The sequence below is a fragment of the Onychostoma macrolepis genome, chromosome 22, assembly GCF_012432095.1.
Source record: "Onychostoma macrolepis isolate SWU-2019 chromosome 22, ASM1243209v1, whole genome shotgun sequence".
NCBI classification, from domain to species: domain Eukaryota; kingdom Metazoa; phylum Chordata; class Actinopteri; order Cypriniformes; family Cyprinidae; genus Onychostoma; species Onychostoma macrolepis.
This window is the reverse complement of record NC_081176.1, coordinates 1354594-1374592: the sequence shown is the minus strand read 5'-3', so window position 1 is coordinate 1374592 and position 19999 is coordinate 1354594. Positions and strand designations below refer to the sequence as shown.

The window sequence follows — 19999 nt, the reverse complement described above, 5'->3', positions numbered from 1 at the left end:
AGAATGAGTATTAAAACACTTACGCACTGCCGTCTGTCTCTTCTGGTGACTAATCGCCTTCTCCCGGGGTCTAACAGTGCCCGAACAGTTTAAATAGTTTTTACAGTCGCTGTGGTCGCTTTTAATTAGCACAACCACCAGCCAATCGCAGGGCAATGGCTCAAATCGAAACTAACACTTCGCACTTAAGTGCAGGAAAGGAGTTTAAGCTAAAGGGCAGTTATTATAATGATCAATAAGTGCAATCAAAAATATAAACCACAACGAAAAAGCAGAATAGAAATAGGTAGGAAACGAACTATTCTTTCCTAGCAACAAGGAATTAATTTAAACAACAGAGCTAAGAATGAGTATTAAAACACTTACGCACTGCCGTCTGTCTCTTCTGGTGACTAATCGACTAATCGCCTTCTCGCCTTCTGATTACTTTTCGTCTCTTTTAGAAGAAAACAAACATAACCCTCAGTATTTATTCAATACAGTAACTAAATTAACGAAAAATCAAGCATCAACAGGTGTTGGCATTTCCCAAGAGCATAGCAGTAATGAACTACTTCACTTCCAAGATCGATACTATCAGCGATAAAATTGTATCCTTGCAGCCGTCAGCTACAGTATCGCATCAGATAGCCAGGGCCGTAGCTAGTGGGGTGAAAGGTGGTGACAATTCTAGGGGCCCCCACCGCCCAGGGGGCCCCACAAAATCCAGGAATTATACTATATAGGCCCATGTTCTGTGAATAATTCTAATATTTTATTAGTTGTATAACTGAGATATTATGAAAACCACAAAAAAGCATGCAATTTGGTTAAATACATTTTCTAATATCTGCTCCTCTACCCTCCCGAAAAATGGTTTAGTCTGATACGAAGTATCCTCAGAAGTCCAACCCCAGATCGTGAACAAGACGACCAATCAGAGTTGAGACGTCAGATGAAGTTAGCGATGTACATTAGTGATGGGAAGTTCGGATCATTTTACTGACTCGGACCTTTGAGTCTCGTTCAGCAAAATGAACGAATCTTTTTTCGAGTCATTTCGTTCATTTTAGCAAAATATAATTAAAATGTTACGTGCTACTTCCCTAACACATCTACTACTTATGCAAACGTTGATCACACTACAAACAATACAAAACTAATGCTATAAGAAACAGAAAAGATTAATTCATTGTTTACCTGGGTCTTGATTAGCTTACCTCACCTCTTATCTGAAAAGTCTTCGGGTTTGAGTCGTTCGTTCATCACGTGACAGTCTCATAAGCTAAACCTATGCAGTCAGAGCCGGAAAGAGAATTGATTAGTTCATCTCTCGAGTCTTTCGAGTCGTTCGTTCTTTTGTCACGTGACGTGACAGCATTGGACAGATAAATTAGTTAATTTACAAGCTTCCTTACAAATGGGTGCATAGTTATTATTATTATTATTATTTACTCTTACAGTTACGTGATGCGTTTCTGGTCTCAAATTTTAATTACAGTTTATAAATGTGAATTTCTGTCATGACGGTTCTTTTCCATAACACTGAATGTGGTAACAAAGGTAATAAACTAAAGAGTTGGTTATTATTGTTATTATTAAGTATTTTTCCCTCAGACTGAACAGGTGTAGCTTATGGGGCTGTCACGTGATGAACGAACGACTCAAACCCGAAGACTCGAAAAAGGTGAACTAATTCAGTGCAGAACCTATAGGATGTTGCACATGCGCGACTGAACGAATCACTCTCCGAGACAACTCGTTCTTCCCGAGTCACATTAAAGATTCGTTCAAAAAGAACGAATCGTTCAAGAACGACCCATCACTAATGTACATGCTGACTGACAATGTCGGGGAAAAGAAAATAGAAATCAGGTTACCAGAAACGGAGAGAGAGGCCAGGAGAATTGCTGTATCCCAGTCTATCAAGACCTTCTTTAAGACAGGTTATGTTGTCATATGAACTATCGACCACCGCTGCCGCCATCACATAATTTTATTTAGGCTACTGGCGCATATCGGCCGCCGACCATATAGCGTAGTCAAAACCCCAGGTTTTATTTTTAGGGGTTCAAGCACGCAGTGGATAGATTTTAAAATCTTGTTAATTACTTATAAAGCCCTGAATGGTTTAGCTCCTCAGTACTTGAGCGAGCTCTTATCACATTATAGTCCTCCACGTCCAATGCATTCTCAAAACTCTGGCCGTTTGATAATACCTAGAATATCAAAATCGACTGCGGGCGGCAGATCCTATTCCTATTTAGCACCCAAACTCTGGAACAGTCTACCTAACACTGTTCGGGAGGCAGACACACTCTGTCAGTTTAAATCTAGATTAAAGACCCATCTCTTTAGCCTGGCTTACACATAACACACTAATACGCTTCTATTATTCAAATCTGTTAAAGGATTGTTAGGCTGCATTAATTAGATCAACCGGAACCGGGAACACTCCCCATAACACACGATGTACTCGTTACGTCGTAAGTAGAATGGCATTCACGCTAATATTTGTCTGTTTCTTTCCTATTCTGTTTCTCAGTCTGTATCCGGTCAGATGGTGGATCAGCACCAAGAGATGATGTCTACAGCCCTGATCGTCAGCGGAGACCAGGACACCCAGATGACCTCCAGAGACATATCCCCAGTGATGACCTCGATTGAATACAATAAAACTAAAAAAAATATAACAAAATAACTAAAAATATAATAAAATACCTAACTACATAATACTACTATTGTTAGAAATTGCAACAAAATTAAAATAGAAATATAAACTTTTGAACTGCAGGTTTCGTCTGGTCAGAGGAGAACTGGCCCCCCGACTGAGCCTGGTTTCTCCCAAGGTTTTTTTTCCCATTCTGTCACAGAGGGAGTTTTGGTTCCTTGCCGCTGTCGCCTCTGGCTTGCTCAGTTGGGGACACTTAATTTCTAGCGATTATCGCCGATTTGATTGCACAGATACTATTTAAACTAAACTGAGCTAGACAATGACATCTCTGAATTCAATAATGAAATGCCTTTAACTGAAAATTGAAAATTGAGTGTTTAATCTTATCATTATACATTACTGACACTCTATCCTCCAATGTGATACTGTTAAGTGCTTTGACACGATCTGTATTGTTAAAAGCGCTATATAAATAAAGGTGACTTGACTTGACTTGAAAAAGCACTTGGCGAGGCAAGGCAAGTTTATTTATATAGCACATTTCATACACAGTGCTAATTCAAAGTGCTTTACATAAAAGGAAGTGAAATAGTCATTAAAAATAATAAAAATAATAATAATCACAACAATAAAAACAAAGTGATTTAAAAATTGATTTAAAAAATAATAAAACATTTAAGAATAGAAAATGATTATACATAGTGCAATCACTTCGGACGTAGCACAGTGCTCATTTAACAAATGCACAGCTAAACAGATGAGTTTTGAGTCTGGATTTAAATGTGGCTAATGTTTTAGCACATCTGATCTCTTCTGGAAGCTGGTTCCAACTGCGGGCGGCATAATAGCTAAAAGCAGACTCCCCTTGTTTTGTGTGAACCCTTGGTATTTCTAACTGACTCGATCCTAATGATCTGAGTGGTCTGTTAGGTTTATATTCAGTGAGCATATCTCCAATGTATTTGGGTCCTAGGCCATTTAGAGATTTATAAACGAGTAAAAGTACTTTAAAATCAATCCTAAATGTAACTGGAAGCCAGTGCAAGGACCTGAGGACTGGTGTGATATGCTCAGATTTTCTGGTTCTAGTCAGAATCCTGGCAGCAGCGTTCTGGATGAGCTGCAGCTGTCTAATGGTCTTCTTTGGAAGGAGACCATTACAATAATCCACCCTGCTGGTGATAAAGGCATGAACAAGTTTCTCCAAGTCTTGACTGGAAACAAAACATCTAATTTTTGCAATGTTTTTGAGATGATAGTATGCTGATTCAGTTACTGCTTTGACATGACTACTAAAACTAAGGTCTGTCTCCAGAATCACCCCATGATTTCTGACTTGGTTTTTAGTTGATTGACCCCTAGAGTCAAGGTATGCATTCACCTTGAGAACTTCATCTTTGTTTCCAAATGCAATGACTTATTTATTGCAACTGTTTATTTCATCGATGCTTTGGCAGAGGTATAGGCTAATAACGTTTAGGCTAATAAATTTGAAATCAAAATAATGGATAAATGCTGTGTTTGTGGTAAACAGCCGCGGATCAGGAGTGGACTGCAAACGCGTCCTGTGTGAAAGCACAATGAGTCCATGCTGCTTCTGCACTGCATACGTAAAGCACATGGACCGCATACACACTACAGACAGAGCATGTGTGAAACAGGCGTTATGTTCGTGCTGCGGTGTTTGATCAGCACCAAGCTGTCCATTTGGTGGCGCTAGCAAACACATTCTCTCTGTGCTGTCAAGTCGGTCGTGCCGCTCGGTCCATTGAGCCGCGCCTGCGAACGCTTTAATACTGCGCTGTTTTGTCCCACATTTGGGTTGTTTAGCTTCCGATAGTATTACGGGGGTGGAGGGATGGGTCCTTCAGATCATTGCAGGGGGGGGCTTCAGAATGTCATTGAAAGCCCCCCATTGATGCCGCACCTGTGTGAATGCATCATTCATTTTAAAACCACTTAATTAAACTAGTTTATTCCTTTGACACAGATCCACAGGGTGTGAAGCTGAATCTGGTTGTGTGTGGCAGTAACAGAGGATTAAAATCCTTCATCTCAAACCTGATCCTGAAGCAGAGCGAGAGAAGATCAGAGCTCAGCTCAGAGTGTGTGAGGAGAGACGTGGAGCTTGATGGACGTCTGATCAGTCTGCTGGAGCTTCCAGCTCTGTTCAACACTCAGCTCTCAGAGGAGGAAGTGATGCGTCAGACTCACCGCTGTGTGTCTCTCTGTCATCCTGGAGTTCATGTTTTCATCTTCATCATTCCTGATGCTCCACTTAATAATGAAGACAGAGCAGAAATAGAGGAGATCCAGAGGATATTCAGCTCAAGAATCAACAGACACATGATGATCCTCATAAAGCAGAATCCAGAGCATCAGACAACAGAACTAAATGAAGAAACACAGTCTGTCATTCAGAGTTTAGGAGGACGACATCAGTTCATTGACCTGAACACACAAGTGTCTGTGTTGATGGAGAAACTGGAGCAGATGGTTGAGGAAAACAGTGGTGTTTGTTTCTCCACAGAGACATTGATGGAGGCACAGATGGAGAAACTGAAGGAATTTGAAGAAATGAAGAGGAAAATCCATTCATTAGAGACGTGGTTTCAGTCACAAGGTAATGATTCGAAAATCTGTATTGATTTAAACACTTTTTTTTTGCAAAATACTACATAGATTTGTGAGACCAAACAATAACATAATATGCTGAGTTCAGCAGAAATAATATGATTAGCACATGATGCTTGAATGTTTTAATGTATAAATCATACACAATATTGTGACCCGGATATTTGGTAATCTTAACTTAAAATTAATTAATGTTTTTATTTTTATTTTTTATTATTATATCTATTTAGATTCAAGAGAAAGAGAAGATGAACTGAGGATTGTGCTGCTGGGAAAAACTGGAGCTGGGAAGAGTGCAACTGGAAACACCATCTTAGGAAGAGAAGTGTTTATATCAGACATTTCTGAAACATCTGTTACTAAAGTGTGTCAGAGAGAAACAGCTGAAATCAACAGCAGACACATTACTGTGATCGACACTCCAGGACTGTTTGATACTGAACTCAGTAATGAAGAAATCCAGAGAGAAATCAGCAACTGCATCCCCATGATCCTGCCTGGACCACATGTGTTTCTCTTACTGATACCACTGGGACGATTCACTCAAGAAGAACAAAGAGCAGTGAAGATCATCCAAGACACGTTTGGAGAAAACTCTTTAAAGTACACCATAGTGCTCTTCACCAGAGGAGATGATCTGAAGAACAAAACCATTGAACATTTTCTAGGAAAACCTGGATCTGACCTTAAAACCCTGATTGAATCGTGTGGAAACAGATCCCATGTGTTCAATAATAAAGAGACTGAAGACCGAACACAGGTGACTGATCTACTGCAGAAGATAGACAACATGGTGAAAGAGAACGGAGAGAGTTACTACTCATGTAAGATGTTCAGAGAGAAGGAGAGAAAAATACAAGAACAACAAAAGAAGATACTGATGGAGAAAGTGGAGCAAGTGAACAGAGAAAGAGAAGAACTGATGAACAAACATGAAGAAGAGAAAAAGAAGATGAAGATGATAATGAAGAGAAGAGAAGATGAATTTAGAGAGAGCGAAGAACGATATAAAAGAGACTTTAAAGAAAGAGAGGAACAAGAGAGAAAGATACGAGAGGAGCTGAAGAAAGAACGAGAGGAATGGGAGAAACAGAAACAACAGGAAAGACAAAGAAGAGAAGAAGAGGAGGAGAAATGGAGAAAGAGAGATCAGGCAATGCAGGATGAATATTATCAGAGACTTAAAGAAGAGAAAGAGAGAATGAAGATGATGATAGAGGAAGAACGACAGAATTGTGATAAAGAAAGAAAGAGAAGAAGAAAGATAGAAAAGGAAACATGGGATGAATATTATGAGAAACTTAAACGAGAGAGAGAAAGAAGACTGAGAGAGAAAGAAGATCTTCAGTTCAAACACAAAGAAGAGAAAGAGAGAATGAAGAAGATGATGGAGGAAGAAAGACAGAATCATGACAAAGAGAGAGAAAGAAGACAAGAGGAATTTAGAGAGAGAGAAGAACGATATAAAACAGACATTAAAGACATAGAAGAACAAGAGAGAAAGATACGAGAGGAGATGAAGAGAGAACGAGAGGAATGGGAGAAACAGAAACAACAAGAACGACAAAGAAGAGAAGAAGAGCAGAAAGAAAGACGTAGAGTTAATGAACTTTATTCAGGAGCTCCTGCGGTTCAGCTCACAAACAGTAAGTCAAAACAATAACCAGCTCATTTTGAAATTAATTTGCCAAAAAGGTAGTATTTGGGTGCAAACAAAGCTTATACTGAACTATTCTTTGCTCTTCCACAGTTTCTGTGGTTGATATTTTGTTGAGGAATTCTTTCACTAGTTTATAATCATCCGTCAAAACAAGCAGCGTTTAGAGTCTAGATCAGGGGTTCTCAGACGTTCTGGGGCCAGGGACCCCTTACAGGAGAGAAAATGTTCCAAGGACCCCTTTATAATTATAACAGTGATGAAGCATATGCTTACTAGCCTACAATTTGTGCTCTAATATGCCATTGTAACGTCCGTTTTTAATTTTTCAAGATTCCATTTTAATGGTTTAATACAATTTTATTAATATTAAAACATGTCTAATCAATTGAATTTATAAAACTTTAACAACTTAAAGTATTTCATATGGATATATTATTGTAAAACATGTAGTAAAATATTATTTATTTCAGAAATTGTATATTGTCTTTTAATTTTTCTGTTTATAATTTAATCTTTTAAAATTAAAATGTAACAATTCCTTTTAAGTTTGAAAAAGTTTTTAATGTAAAAATTAAAACATTAATTAAAAGTGTGATTATTCCTTTAAAGGGGTGGTTTACTGCTTTTTTTCTTTGCTTGATTGTGTTTATGGGGTGCAATATAACATGTCTTCGTGTTTCGTTTGTTAAAAAACGTCTTATTTTTCATATATTTCACCTTTATTGTAAGCCGCTTTCTCCTCTGTCATTTGAACGACCGGTTGACTTCCTGATTCTCTGAAACCACTCCCTCAGAAACAGGCGATGGGCTCAGATTGGTTAGTTGGGCCGGTGTGTTGTGATTGGCTAAACCGCGTACTGCACATTGTCCGGAAACTTCACGCGCATCACCTTCACGGGCGACAGATGCATGCACTGCGGTCAAATGTAAAATAATGGTGTCAATATTGCCGTATCAGTTTGAGCCAGAATCAGACCCAGAAAGCGGTAATGAAGAGAGTCAAGCAGAACTTCCGCAAGCACGGCTCTTACAAATGTTTCTGAATAGAAGTTTGCTGTTGTGATTACATATCAATTTTCTGAAGTTTGTACACGTTTGTCTTCTACACACAAAATAGCATCGAACTAACTGGCCACTAAAACCAAACAGCGTTGGCTTGTGTTTACGGTCTTGATCAAATCGAAAAATTACGTCATAAAGTATACATGGAAAATACATTTACAAAATTAGTACATAATTACAAATTCGGGTCCAAAATGTTTGTACGCGTTTGTCAAAGACACACGAAACATCATTTAACTAACTGGCTACTAAAGCCAGCGCTGGCATTTGTTTACGTCCTTGATAAAACTAAAACATTACGTCTGAAATTATACAAGCAAATACATTTAAAATGATGAAATCTTACTCACAGGTTGTGGCCCAACAACTGCTGCCTCTGGTTTTAAAGTTGTAACCGCTCCATGTTTTAGTAATAGTTTCTGTGTGAATCCGGCATTGAACTCGTGTAGATTCTGGAAGCTGTCTTCCGTAAAATGCGCAGCACAGAGAGCTGAATTACGATTGTAATTGTCAGGAACATAATCAAACATAAATTTTAACCATTGTTGTATCTCCGCTTACCTTGAACTTTCAGCGCAGCAACTTTGCAGATACTGTCCATGCACCAACAGCAACATTACACACTGTTTAAAATGAAAAAAGTGAAATTGCAGTAAACCACCCCTTTAAAATTAAAGTTTCAATAATTTAATTATTATTATTATTATTATTATTATAGAATCTACTACTACAACTATTTTGAGAAGTACATTCTACTGTACAATCGTAATATATTTGTCACAAATAAAACCAAACTCTTATGTGACGGTTTGTCGAGCAAACCTTTGAGTTTCTGTATATACAGTATATAATATGACAACAGTTTTTGTCAAATAAAATCACAAAAGTCTCATCAAGTGCAGTTCTGGAGATGTTATCACAGCGAGAAGGCAGATGCTGAAATCATCGTGAGCGTCACGCACACTTCAGTACGTGTGTAGTTAACGAAACCACGCGTCAGAACATGTAGTATTCCCAGCTGAAACAAGTACACTTCCATAATGTACTTAAAGTGCTCTGTTTTCACTAATTTAGTACTTAATATACTAAAAATGATTCTTTAGTCCTTCTTAAGATAAACTTAAGATCATCTAAGTGTACTCAACTGTGCTATTTTGGGACACCATGAATATGAACTAAAATGCACTTTTAACATACTCTCTTTGTATTTAAAAACTGTATTTAGTTACCACTTGAGTGTACTAGTGTATGAAAGATGGTTCAAGTGTACTGTGGTAACTAAATACATTTACTAAAGAATCATTTTTAGTATTTTAAAGGGATAGTTCACTCAAAAATGAAGATTCTGTCATTAATTACTAACCTTCATGTCTTTTCAAACCCGTTATACCTTCGTTCATCTTCAGAATGTAAGGCTCCACCCGCCGGTCCAAAACGCGGAGTCCAGCGGCCTGGTTGAAGGCTGTCTGCGTGTACGTCTTATACGGCACTTCTGCAAGAAATTATCTTAAATCGTTAAAATTTCTGATTTCCAATCAAAATCTGACTCCATAAACAATTTAATCTGACTCCAATTGTTGACGATTCTTTAATCTTTAATTTGTGTTCCTTAACTTAAAATTGGTTACAATTATCGATTGTGTAATAATTTAGATATTTGAATATTCTGGAAATCCCATACTTTCAATTATTCTTTCATTAGGGACCAGGTATCGCACAGGAATTACATTTCGGCCGATTATGAATCCACGACACAAACTCGTCAGTTCTGAGCTTACTCAGAGGGTGCAGAGTGGCTATAATACTTTTAAGTGAGCTGCGCCTGCATACTCATAATCAAAAGTGTATTTTCTCCTATAACCACGAGAGCTACACCGTGTTAAGTCAGTGACAGTCAGAAATCCAAAGTCTCCTTCATGGAGCTCCCCATGGTTCATCCATTAGTGCTTTGGTATGATCTGTCCTGAACACAGATTTGCGGAAATACCCCTACACATTAATCTACTTGAAGAAATGATTCCTAGAAAGTCCAGAATAAATCAAAATTAGTATTTTATTTTTGCCAGGCATAATCAAGTAATATAAAACAATAAAGAATAAATTCAATTAGTTCAAAAGAGAATACATCAATTACAGGAAATACATTAAAATTTAGTTACACAACTGACCAATATGAAACACAAAACCTAGAATATTAGAATAAAATAAATTCAAAGAGTCAGCATACCTGGCAGATAGAGAGACACACAGCAATCGTGTGGGAAGTTCTGATTACAGATGCTTCCCTGAATGTTTCGCCAATCCTCTTTAAATACTCAAATCAGAATAAAACAATAACATAATAAAAGTTTCATAGGACCTTTTGCTGGGACATGTAATGACCTGAGGACACCTGGGGTGTAAGAATAACAAAAGACCTTATCAGGGGCACAACCCATATCAGAGGAACAGAATTTCTCTCAGGTTTGAGATCTTTATTTTTGGTCTGTTCTATTGATATGGGACTGAGATCGCATTTCCAATCGCACAGAGACTGTAAGATTGATACCAAACATGAAAAGTTTATGCTCATGAATTCTGAAATATTTTATGTAAGAGTAGCAACTTGAGTTCTTGGCATTTCTTTGTCACCTTTCAGTGACCAAGACCATGTGCCCAGGGGGAAGGATGGGTGAATGGACCGATGATCAAATGGTCTTTCTCTCAGATCTTCTTGTCTGATTAGAGAGTTTTATTGTCTTGTGGCATGACATCTGTATTGTGAGAGTTCCTGAGTGACTGGCTTCACGAGGAGATCAAAGTCTGATTGAAGAGTTTATTATCTTGCGACATGACATTTGCATTATTAGAGTTCCTGAGTGACTGGCTTCATGAGGAGATCAAAGCCCCCTTACAAGAACACAAATTAAGATATTTAAGATATTGTCTACCCTCCAGAGACAGCAAGGGTCCTACCATGATCAAGGTCCGGAAACATAGCAAGGACATCATTAAAATAGTCCATGTGACATCAGGGGTTCAGCCATAATTTTACGAAGCAACAAGAATACTTTTTGTGCGCAAAGAAAACAGAAATAATGACTTTATTTAACAATTCTTCTCCTCCTCATCCAGTCTGCTGCGTCGCGGCTCAACTGTGGAGAGAGTATCTCGACGCATTCCTCTTCATGTAAACAACGCATGTGCATGACGCTGCTGCTTACGTCAACACGGACATGCGTCAGCATCTGCATCCCTTTAAGTACAAAATTAGTGCGCGAAAATAGAGCACTTTAAGCATATTATGGAAGTGCACTTTTTTTTCACCTGGGTTCATATAATTCAAACCATTAAAAAATATATATTTAATCAAATTTATTATTATTATTTTAAGAGACCTGTATAATGGATTGGAGTGTTGAGATTCACTGAGATGGACTTTTGCAAATAGTTTACATTTCAGGTTTGAGTTGAACACTTGTTGCTCAGGGTCAAATAACCAATGGTTGTTAATCTCTAAACTCTATTATTGTCATTTTCAGATGATGAAGATTCACCTTCAGATTCAAGATGTTTGAGAATCCTGCTGTTTGGGAAGACAGGAAGTGGAAAGAGTGCCACAGGAAACACTATCCTCGGAATAAATGAGTTTCACAGTGAAGCCAGTTCACGTTTGGTGACCACAGTTTGTCAGAAGAGAGTTGGTGAAGTTGATGGTCGATCAGTAGCTGTTATTGATACTCCAGGACTCTTTGACCCCTCGCTGACCAAACAACAAGTGCAGGAAGAAATAATGAAGTGTATTTCACTGTCAGCACCTGGACCACATGTGATCATCATTGTGTTTAATATGGACAAAATCACTCCAGAGGACAAAGACACTTTAGACATGATCAAGATGATCTTTGGCCCAAAAGCAGCAGATTTCTGCATTGTTCTTTTCACTAGAGATGATCTGACAGGACAAACAATAGGAGAATATGTAGAGAAAAGTAAAGATGATGAACTCAAGACACTGATCAGTGATTGTGGAGGCAGATTCCTGGCTTTTAACAACACAGAAACACAAGACCGGACACAAGTTACTCAGCTGTTAACTATGATAGAAGAGATGAAGAAATCCAATCATGGCAGATATTTCACTAGTGAGATGTTTGAGGAGGCAGCGATCTCCACTAAACAGAGAATGGAAATGATAGAAGAGAATGAAAGAAAACATCATGCTCAAACTAAAGAATTGCAAACTAAATATGACATAGAAATCAAAAGCATGAGAAAGAGACTGAAGGAGAGAAAACAAAAGATAGATGAGGAAAGAGAGAGACTGAAGAACAAGTTCAGAGAACGAGAGGAAACACTCAGGAGAGAGTTTGAGGAGAAAGAAGAATCAGATCAGAAGAAACGAGAGACGGAGGATCAGAAACAATCAGAAGAAGAGAAACAGCAAAGAGATGAATATGATCAAAGAATAGAGAAGATGAAGAGAGAGAATGAAGATCAGAGAAAACAGTATGAAAAACAACTTAAAGAAAGAGAAGAAGAAGATAGAAAGAGAGAAGAAGAATATAAACAAGATCAAGAAAAGATGAAAAATGATCATGAACACATCATGACAGAGTTAAGAAAAAAACAGGAAGATGAAATAAAAAAGAGAGATTCAGAGGAACAAATGAGGAAGGAACAAGAAGAGAAAGAGAGAGAAGAATGGAAGATAAAAATAAAAGAGACTGAAAATGACAAAGAGACTCGAGAGGAAATTAAACGACAGCAGAGAGAATGGGAGGAAGAGAAGAAACGACAGATGAGAGAAAGAGAGGAAGAGGAAAGAGAGAGAAAAGAGAGACACAGGGATCAGCTGAGAGAAAAACAAGAAGAACTAGAGAACAAGAAGAAATGTGAAAGAGAGAGAGAAGAAGAACAGATGATAGAGGAGGAGAGAGAGAAACAGAAAAGAGAGAGAGAAGAAAAAGAGAGAAAATGAAGAGAACATAAATGAAATGAAAAGACATTATGAGCAGCTGGAACGAGAGAGAAAAGAGGAGAGGAAGAGAAGAAAACGAGAGGATGAAGAGAGACGAGTGGAGAAGAGAAAGAGATGGGAGAAAATGATGGAAGATATTAAACGAGAGCAAGAGGAGGAGATCAAGAGAAGAGAAAGAGAGGAGAGAGAAAGAATAGACAGAGAAGAAAAAGAGTGTGATGAAATGAAACAGAAACATGAAGAAGAGATAGAGAAGATGAAGAAGAAACATGAAGATGAAGCCAGAAAACAAAGAGAAGAACTGAATGATTTCATCAAGAGAAAAGAGCAGCACATGCAGGATCTCAAGGAGAGACTTGAAGAGATTCAAAGACAACTGAATGAAGTGAAAAGGTTAAGACAGGAGCTAGAAGCTAAATGGTCATGTCAAGTCATGTGAAACACTTTTGATCAGCCAAACAAATTACACTTTTCTTTTGTAGTGAATGTGATGGTTTTTTTCTTTTCTCTGTATTTCTCTTTCTGTCTATTCATATAATCAGGGTTATTCTCATCTGCTCCTGAAGGCTCACTGTCATAAAGAGTTTAATCACTTACTGCACATACCTGTCAGTTATTAAGAGATCACGCAGACCTTGATGAGGGGTTTGATTAGAGTTAAAGTTCTGCAGGAGCAGGTTTGAATAGACATGAACTAAAATGATCATATACAATTAATTTTCTTTTCGTAGATTTTAAAAATGATGAATTATAGCAGACCATAAAATAGAAAAAAGATAGAAAACTGATGTCAGCTGTTCATGGACTGTAAAATCTCTCATGCAGTAGATGAAACCCGAGATGCTGATCACAATATTAAAGGAAGTTTTTATTTACTTTAGATGTTCTCATTTAAATATTTGTAGCGTCATCATTGTAATCTGAACATTATTCTGAAATTACGCTTTACTTTCACATTTTCTGTTATTTTCTGGTGACTAACAATAAAATTAAAGTTCCTCAATCACACAGACCATGTACTGCTGTTAGTCCTTCATTAATGTGATGCTGAACAGTAACCAATTCATATATTTTACAAACCATTTACAAAAATAAATAAATAAAAAAACGACTGAACTGAGTAAAACCCAACAAAACTTGAAAGATTATACTGTTGCAGAATAACTACATTTAATCTATTATAGTCACCCATTAACTACCTTTTATTTTTAGGCTGTCTTCAACTTCATCTAAAGCTCTAATTGAAACTTCATGACCAAGACTGTGTAGTAAATAACATGTTGTGAGCTTGACTTTAAAAACTCTTTTCACTGTGACATTAACACACACAGATGGTGTACCGGCTGGAAGTGACCCATTTAAATAGATTTTCTGTTGCTCTAAATGAGTTTTTTGTACTCACTTACTGTATACCTTGGTTTATTTTTTAGTTCAGCCGTTACAGCAGTGCTTTAACAAACACATTTGCTTGCGGTCTGGTGAAGGAGGAGAATAAAGCGTGGAGACTTCAGCTGAAGTTGGACGTGATTTGATATTGAAACGGTGTAAAGTGGTGTAATGGAGTAATGATTTTCTTTTGTTAATGGTACAATGATTCACAAAAATTTGCAAATTCACTGGTTTTATCTAAATTTGAGATGAGACTCTTAGTCAAGTAATAATGATATCAACATTAATCAATAGTGTGGTACGATAAGAATATATTGTTTCTGAAAACTATTTTGCATGGGATATTTTGATATTTGAATATTAAATGCTCAAGCTCTCTAAAGCAGGATGGTTCTAATTAGATGTCAATGTATTCATCGTTCATCAGCTGGAAAAATCAATCTGAAGCATGTTACTTCAGCGTAAACCTGAAAATGACTTTGTTCTGAAGTGTTTATGTTTTGTAATTTTAGTGTTTCTGCTGTCTTGTCCTTTTCAGGTTTTAGCCAGATAGCCGTGGTACACATTGTCTTTACAGGTTTACCTTTTGTTTATAACATATTTTTATATATAACATAGCCTACAGATGACTGTTTTTGCTTTTTCTTGTATTTCCAAACAAAGATCACAGCTGAACAGTTGCGCATCTCTGAGCAACACACAGTGGCGTTTTGTTACTGAATGATTCTGCATTTTTAAATTAATCATTTGATTCAATGATTTAGTGGTCCATTCATAAAGACAGGCACTCCCTGCGTCCCATTGTTCGTACTATCCATCCTAAATAGTATGTGAGATTAGAATAAGTGTGCCCCAAAGCATAGTATGTTGAACAGAGTGTGCCAAAAGTCCCCGGATGGTCTACTATTTCAGGTCAATTTTTGAAGTGTGGATCCGTGCACACTCTAATGGCTAATATTGCCCACAATACAATGCGCTTTGGCGAAGGATTCAGTCAGGATTGTAGTCCAGAACTACAAACATGGCAGATGTGCGTGACTGGCGGTTAGGTTTAGAAAAAGGGGTTTGAGTTACTGATAATCAACATTTAACTTGATTGATTGCCGGAAATCAGCTATCTGCAAAAGTCCATGAGAGCAGAGTGCTAAAGGGTGGAAATCACAGACACCTCGTATTGTTTGTTTGGACAGGTGACACTGTGTGCTGCACATTCAAAACATCGACAATGAAACGGTGTGCACACAGTATATTGTAGTGCATGTTTTCATATCATTACTAAGTAATTATTTTGTTGACTAGATGCTGCATTAGTGGAGAAAGGACAGCAGAATGTTTGCTACCAAGGCTAAGAGGACACGCACCTTAAGCGGTTAAAACAATGTGACCAAAAACGCAAGACTAGCCAAAATGTTTAATGTCATGATTGTAACCATCTATTTGCATTAGTTTATATCCAGCTGGTCACACTGATGCATTTGTTAGCCAGTGAAGTTTCATATTTAAAGCTAGTGATGTGAGAAAGCAAATTGATATGTTCATTCAGCCGACAGAAATCCTGCCGCGCCACAGAGTGCCATTCACACATTTTTACATGAAATTACAAATTTAATTTGAAAAAATTCCTGATGAAGGTCATGCGACCGAAACATCGTTGTCAATAAATATTTTGATACTTTTTGCATAGATATTGTGTGGGACTTGTTTTTTGTTTTTTTACATGAATTTACAAAAAATTGTCCCAGATCGTTGTTAATATACATGAAGACTTCACCCTGGGATGGAAGACTGTGTATTGTGCATTTTTCAGCAAAAAGTTTGTCTTTCCATGGCTCTAATAATGTCTGTATGTTTCATATAGAGAGCTATAATATAGATTGTGCTTTCTCCCTCCGTTTGCTGTGTTTTAGACCGATGCTTGAACTGAACACTATGCGTCCGGTGTGTGTGACACCTGACACCTGCGAGTTCTCTTAGATGCAGCGCTGCGCTTTCGTTCGGTGTGTGACTAACACATTTTGTTATCACACATTTAAACATTTTGATGTTGCTTCTGTTAACATTATTTAGTGAACTATGAACTAACTTTAATCAATATATAATAAATATATTTAATATTCATGAATATTTAATGAATATATTCAGTATCCATTTAAAAAATATCGGTTGATTAATTGGTTTCAGATCATTTTTAAAAGGGATACTGAATGAAAACTAAAATAGTGCTCTACTATTAAAAAAAAAAAAAAAAACATTGGTTGATTAATTGGTATCAGTGCAGCCTTATGTCTCACATGGAAGAAGATGGGCCAGTGTGCTCCAACCTAGCTATTGGTATCAGTAAAATCCACTATCGGTCGACCTCTTCTAAGATGCTTACATGAAGTTAAATCTTGGCTAGTCCTTTTCTTTTTAATCTTTAATCTTTTAAATGAAGATAAAACTGAGGTGAACGTTTCTGGACCCACTGACATAGAGACTGATCTTTTAAATGATCCAATCCTCAGTGAGTACTGCTAAATTTGACAAATGGTTCATTTTTGTTTGTACTGATTATTATCTTTATTTACATTTACAATCTTTACATTTTCCAGTCATTGTTGGTATATTTTTATAAATACAAAATATATATATATAATTTGTTTTGGTAATGTTTAAAAAGTAGTTATCTAGTTAAAGATTATTATATAAGATTATATGAGGTTATTTTGTTTGTTCTAAGAGTTGGTTGTATTTATTAAAATAATTAGAAACGCTCTTCTCTTCATGTGATATTCATTCTCTCTCTCTCTCTCTCTCTCTCTCTCCTGGTGTTTCAAATGTGGTGAAGTTCACTGTATGAGTTATTCATCTCCTCTGTGTTTGTCTTCTCGGTTCAGCAACTCACAAACATATACCATAACTGTGATTTACAGAAGTGTAAATGAGGTCAATCAACCCAACATTAATAATTTGAATGAATACATTTTTATACACACAATTTATACAATCCTTCTGGTATATCTACAAAATGTCATATTTGCAATCACATAGCCAGAGCACATCATAATTAAATGGTTTCAAAATATGGTTTCATAAATTCAGTAATATTTCCTGTTATAGACTACATTCATGCAAAATCAAATTTTGTATAATATTTTCCAAGAGTAAGTTTTTTTTTTTAATTGTTACTTTTGTTCAATAAAACAAAAACAGCTCAGTCGTTTTTAACAATACTTTTTTAACGTTAACAAGAAGAAATTGAATCAAAAAGGAGTTTGTCACCTGAAGAGTGAATGTCCAGTCTCTCTGGATGTGTGTACATCTCTGTGCTGTGTTTTGTAGACTGACTTCACACCTGCCACAAATATATTCAGTATGTGCATGACCTAATTTGCCACGCGTCACATAAAACATGAACTATGAACATTTTTCATGTTTTCTAAAATAAAATAAAAATTATCTTTTGGGTATCTCTGGGTAGGAAAACTGTTTTCTCTCTCTCTCTCAATTCAATTCAATTCATATTGCTTTATTGGCATGACATACTTGGATACATATTGCCAAAGCATTGTACATAACAGAATAAAAACAAATATACATCCATAAATAAACAAAACAAAATACATCCATATATATTTATATAAACATTTATGGTACTACTAATGCAGATGTGTTCACTGATCCTGATCTACATTAGTTACAGATTCGCTCTTCTTTAGGTGACCACGTCTTTTTATGTCATCCTCTTTCTGCGGCCAGCTGGTGGTCACTCAGTCTGTACTTCATCAGTAAATGTCTGTGAGTTATATTCCTGACTGAGACCAGATGGTCAGCCAGACTGTACTCTCTGTTGAGTTTCAGATAACATTGGAGACGACTTTGGTCTTTGGTTTGTTCTGTCCAATGCTGTATGTATGTCTCCTTCTCTTCGTTCATAATTTCTTTGATTCTTCTATGTTTTTCAGGGTTGGTGATATTGAGTGCTTTGTTAGTCAGATCTGACACCATTAGACAAAGATGACTTTTTTGAGCACTCATTTTTTTGTGTTTTTAGTGCTTTAAAATGAAGAGAATCTTCAGAACTAGAGTTTAAGTGGATCCAGAAGTTTAAAACTCTTGTTTTAATGATTAGATTCAGGGGGAGACGGCGTTATTAGGTGTGTTTCTGTGCTTCTGCAGAACTCTACATGCAGAGCTTCTGAAGGGTGTTTGTGCTGATCTTTATGGCTGTAGTTACTCGTTGGGCCCCAGATATTTAAAATATTTATGTCATATTAGGTTATTTTATTCTACCCACTTTAAACTAAAAAAATAAATAAAACAGCATTAAAATAAAACATAAAGTTTAGATTTATCTGTGAAGCACATTTCACAATGAATATAATTCTGAAGCAACATATTGAAATTATTGTCTATAATGCATTAAACACACCTGGGACTACTTCAGACACGCAGTAGACTTCTTAAAAATAACCTCAACAAATTTTAGAGTGCACTGTATTTATTTGTTTTTAATGAAAGATGCTCTTTTTCATAAAATGAAGGTAGACAATGATTTTCACCCTCATTCTCCAAAAATGATAAAAGCCACCATAAAACTACCATAAAACTCGTCCAAACAGATCTGGGCCTAAATTTAAAGTCTTCTGAACCTGTACAATAACTTTGTTTGAGGAACAGATTGGCATAAATCATTTGTGTTTATTCATATGTCACATCAGTGACATCATACAGTACTTTTGATTCAGTAGCCTAGAGCTTAAAGCAAAAATTGATCTTTGCATATTTCATTGGAAGCTGTTTCTGTGTTTTGTGTCATTCAAACTAGAGGTCGACCGATATTGGATTTTACCGATACCCATTGCTAGGTTGGTCTGTCTTTGCCGATAACCGATTAATTAACCGATAGTTTTTAAAATGGATACTGGATAAAAATAAAAATAAATAAAAACATAACACTCCATGTAAAATAGTACTGAACTTTATTACAAAAACAAACAAACAAACAAACAAAAAAACAATACTGAATCATGAAAATGTGCTATATGAAATAAATATGAATATATTAATTATATTAATAAATATTGAGGTAAATGCATTCATGCTGAAACAAAAAGTAACACTGCAAACAGTTACATCCACTTGACACCACCAGTTACAACCAATCTGACCTTGTGAAACAGGAGAAACATAACTAGTCCTGTTAAAGAACTGCAAGAGACTCAAGTGTAAAATGATCCATTTCTAGTTCTATTTGAATATTCAAATTTAAGAAGCCTCAAATTATAATGGAGAAAGCAGAGCTGGTGTGCATGGTGTCCAGTGAGTCAGCTCCTCCTGGCTTCATAAAGCATGCCCCTTCACTGAATGCCCTGAATACATGAATTTCTTTGCCAGATGTGCAAGTGTTTTAAATCTTGTTTCATTTTTCTGCCACCACTGCAGAAGCATGTCACTTCTTTCAATGACAGGCTCTGACAAATATCACTCAAGCTCAGTCTCAAAGCTGTACATCCCGTGAGACACAGCTGTGGCTCCAAGGACCCTGGCATACAGAGTGGGCTGATGGATTTTCTGCTGCTTTGTCTCTGGATCCAAACCCTCATCCTGCTCAGGTCCTTCTAGTGGAGGGCATGGATCTTCTTCTTTGAGCATGACAAGC

The 19999-nt window shown here is 36.7% G+C and overlaps 2 protein-coding genes across 2 annotated transcripts; both read left to right on the top strand.

Moving 5' to 3' along the window:
- Positions 1-4615: 4615 nt before the first annotated feature.
- On the top strand, positions 4616-12969 carry LOC131530102 (trichohyalin; the record flags this gene model as incomplete). Its single annotated transcript, XM_058760223.1, has 3 exons — positions 4616-5276; positions 5518-6933; positions 11531-12969. Coding segments are annotated over 3 exons (3516 nt in total), but the record flags the coding sequence as incomplete, so codon positions are not given.
- A 16-nt stretch (positions 12970-12985) lies between these two features.
- LOC131531299 (uncharacterized) lies at positions 12986-13994 on the top strand. Its single transcript, XM_058761988.1, has one exon. It carries the CDS (start codon positions 12986-12988, stop codon positions 13406-13408), a length of 423 nt encoding a protein of 140 aa, XP_058617971.1. The 3' UTR covers positions 13409-13994.
- Positions 13995-19999: the final 6005 nt, after the last annotated feature.

Bases quoted from the DNA above. Each gene is read 5' to 3' on its own strand.
- LOC131531299 (XM_058761988.1), top strand. From the start codon at position 12,986: ATGAAAAGACATTATGAGCAGCTGGAACGAGAGAGAAAAGAGGAGAGG.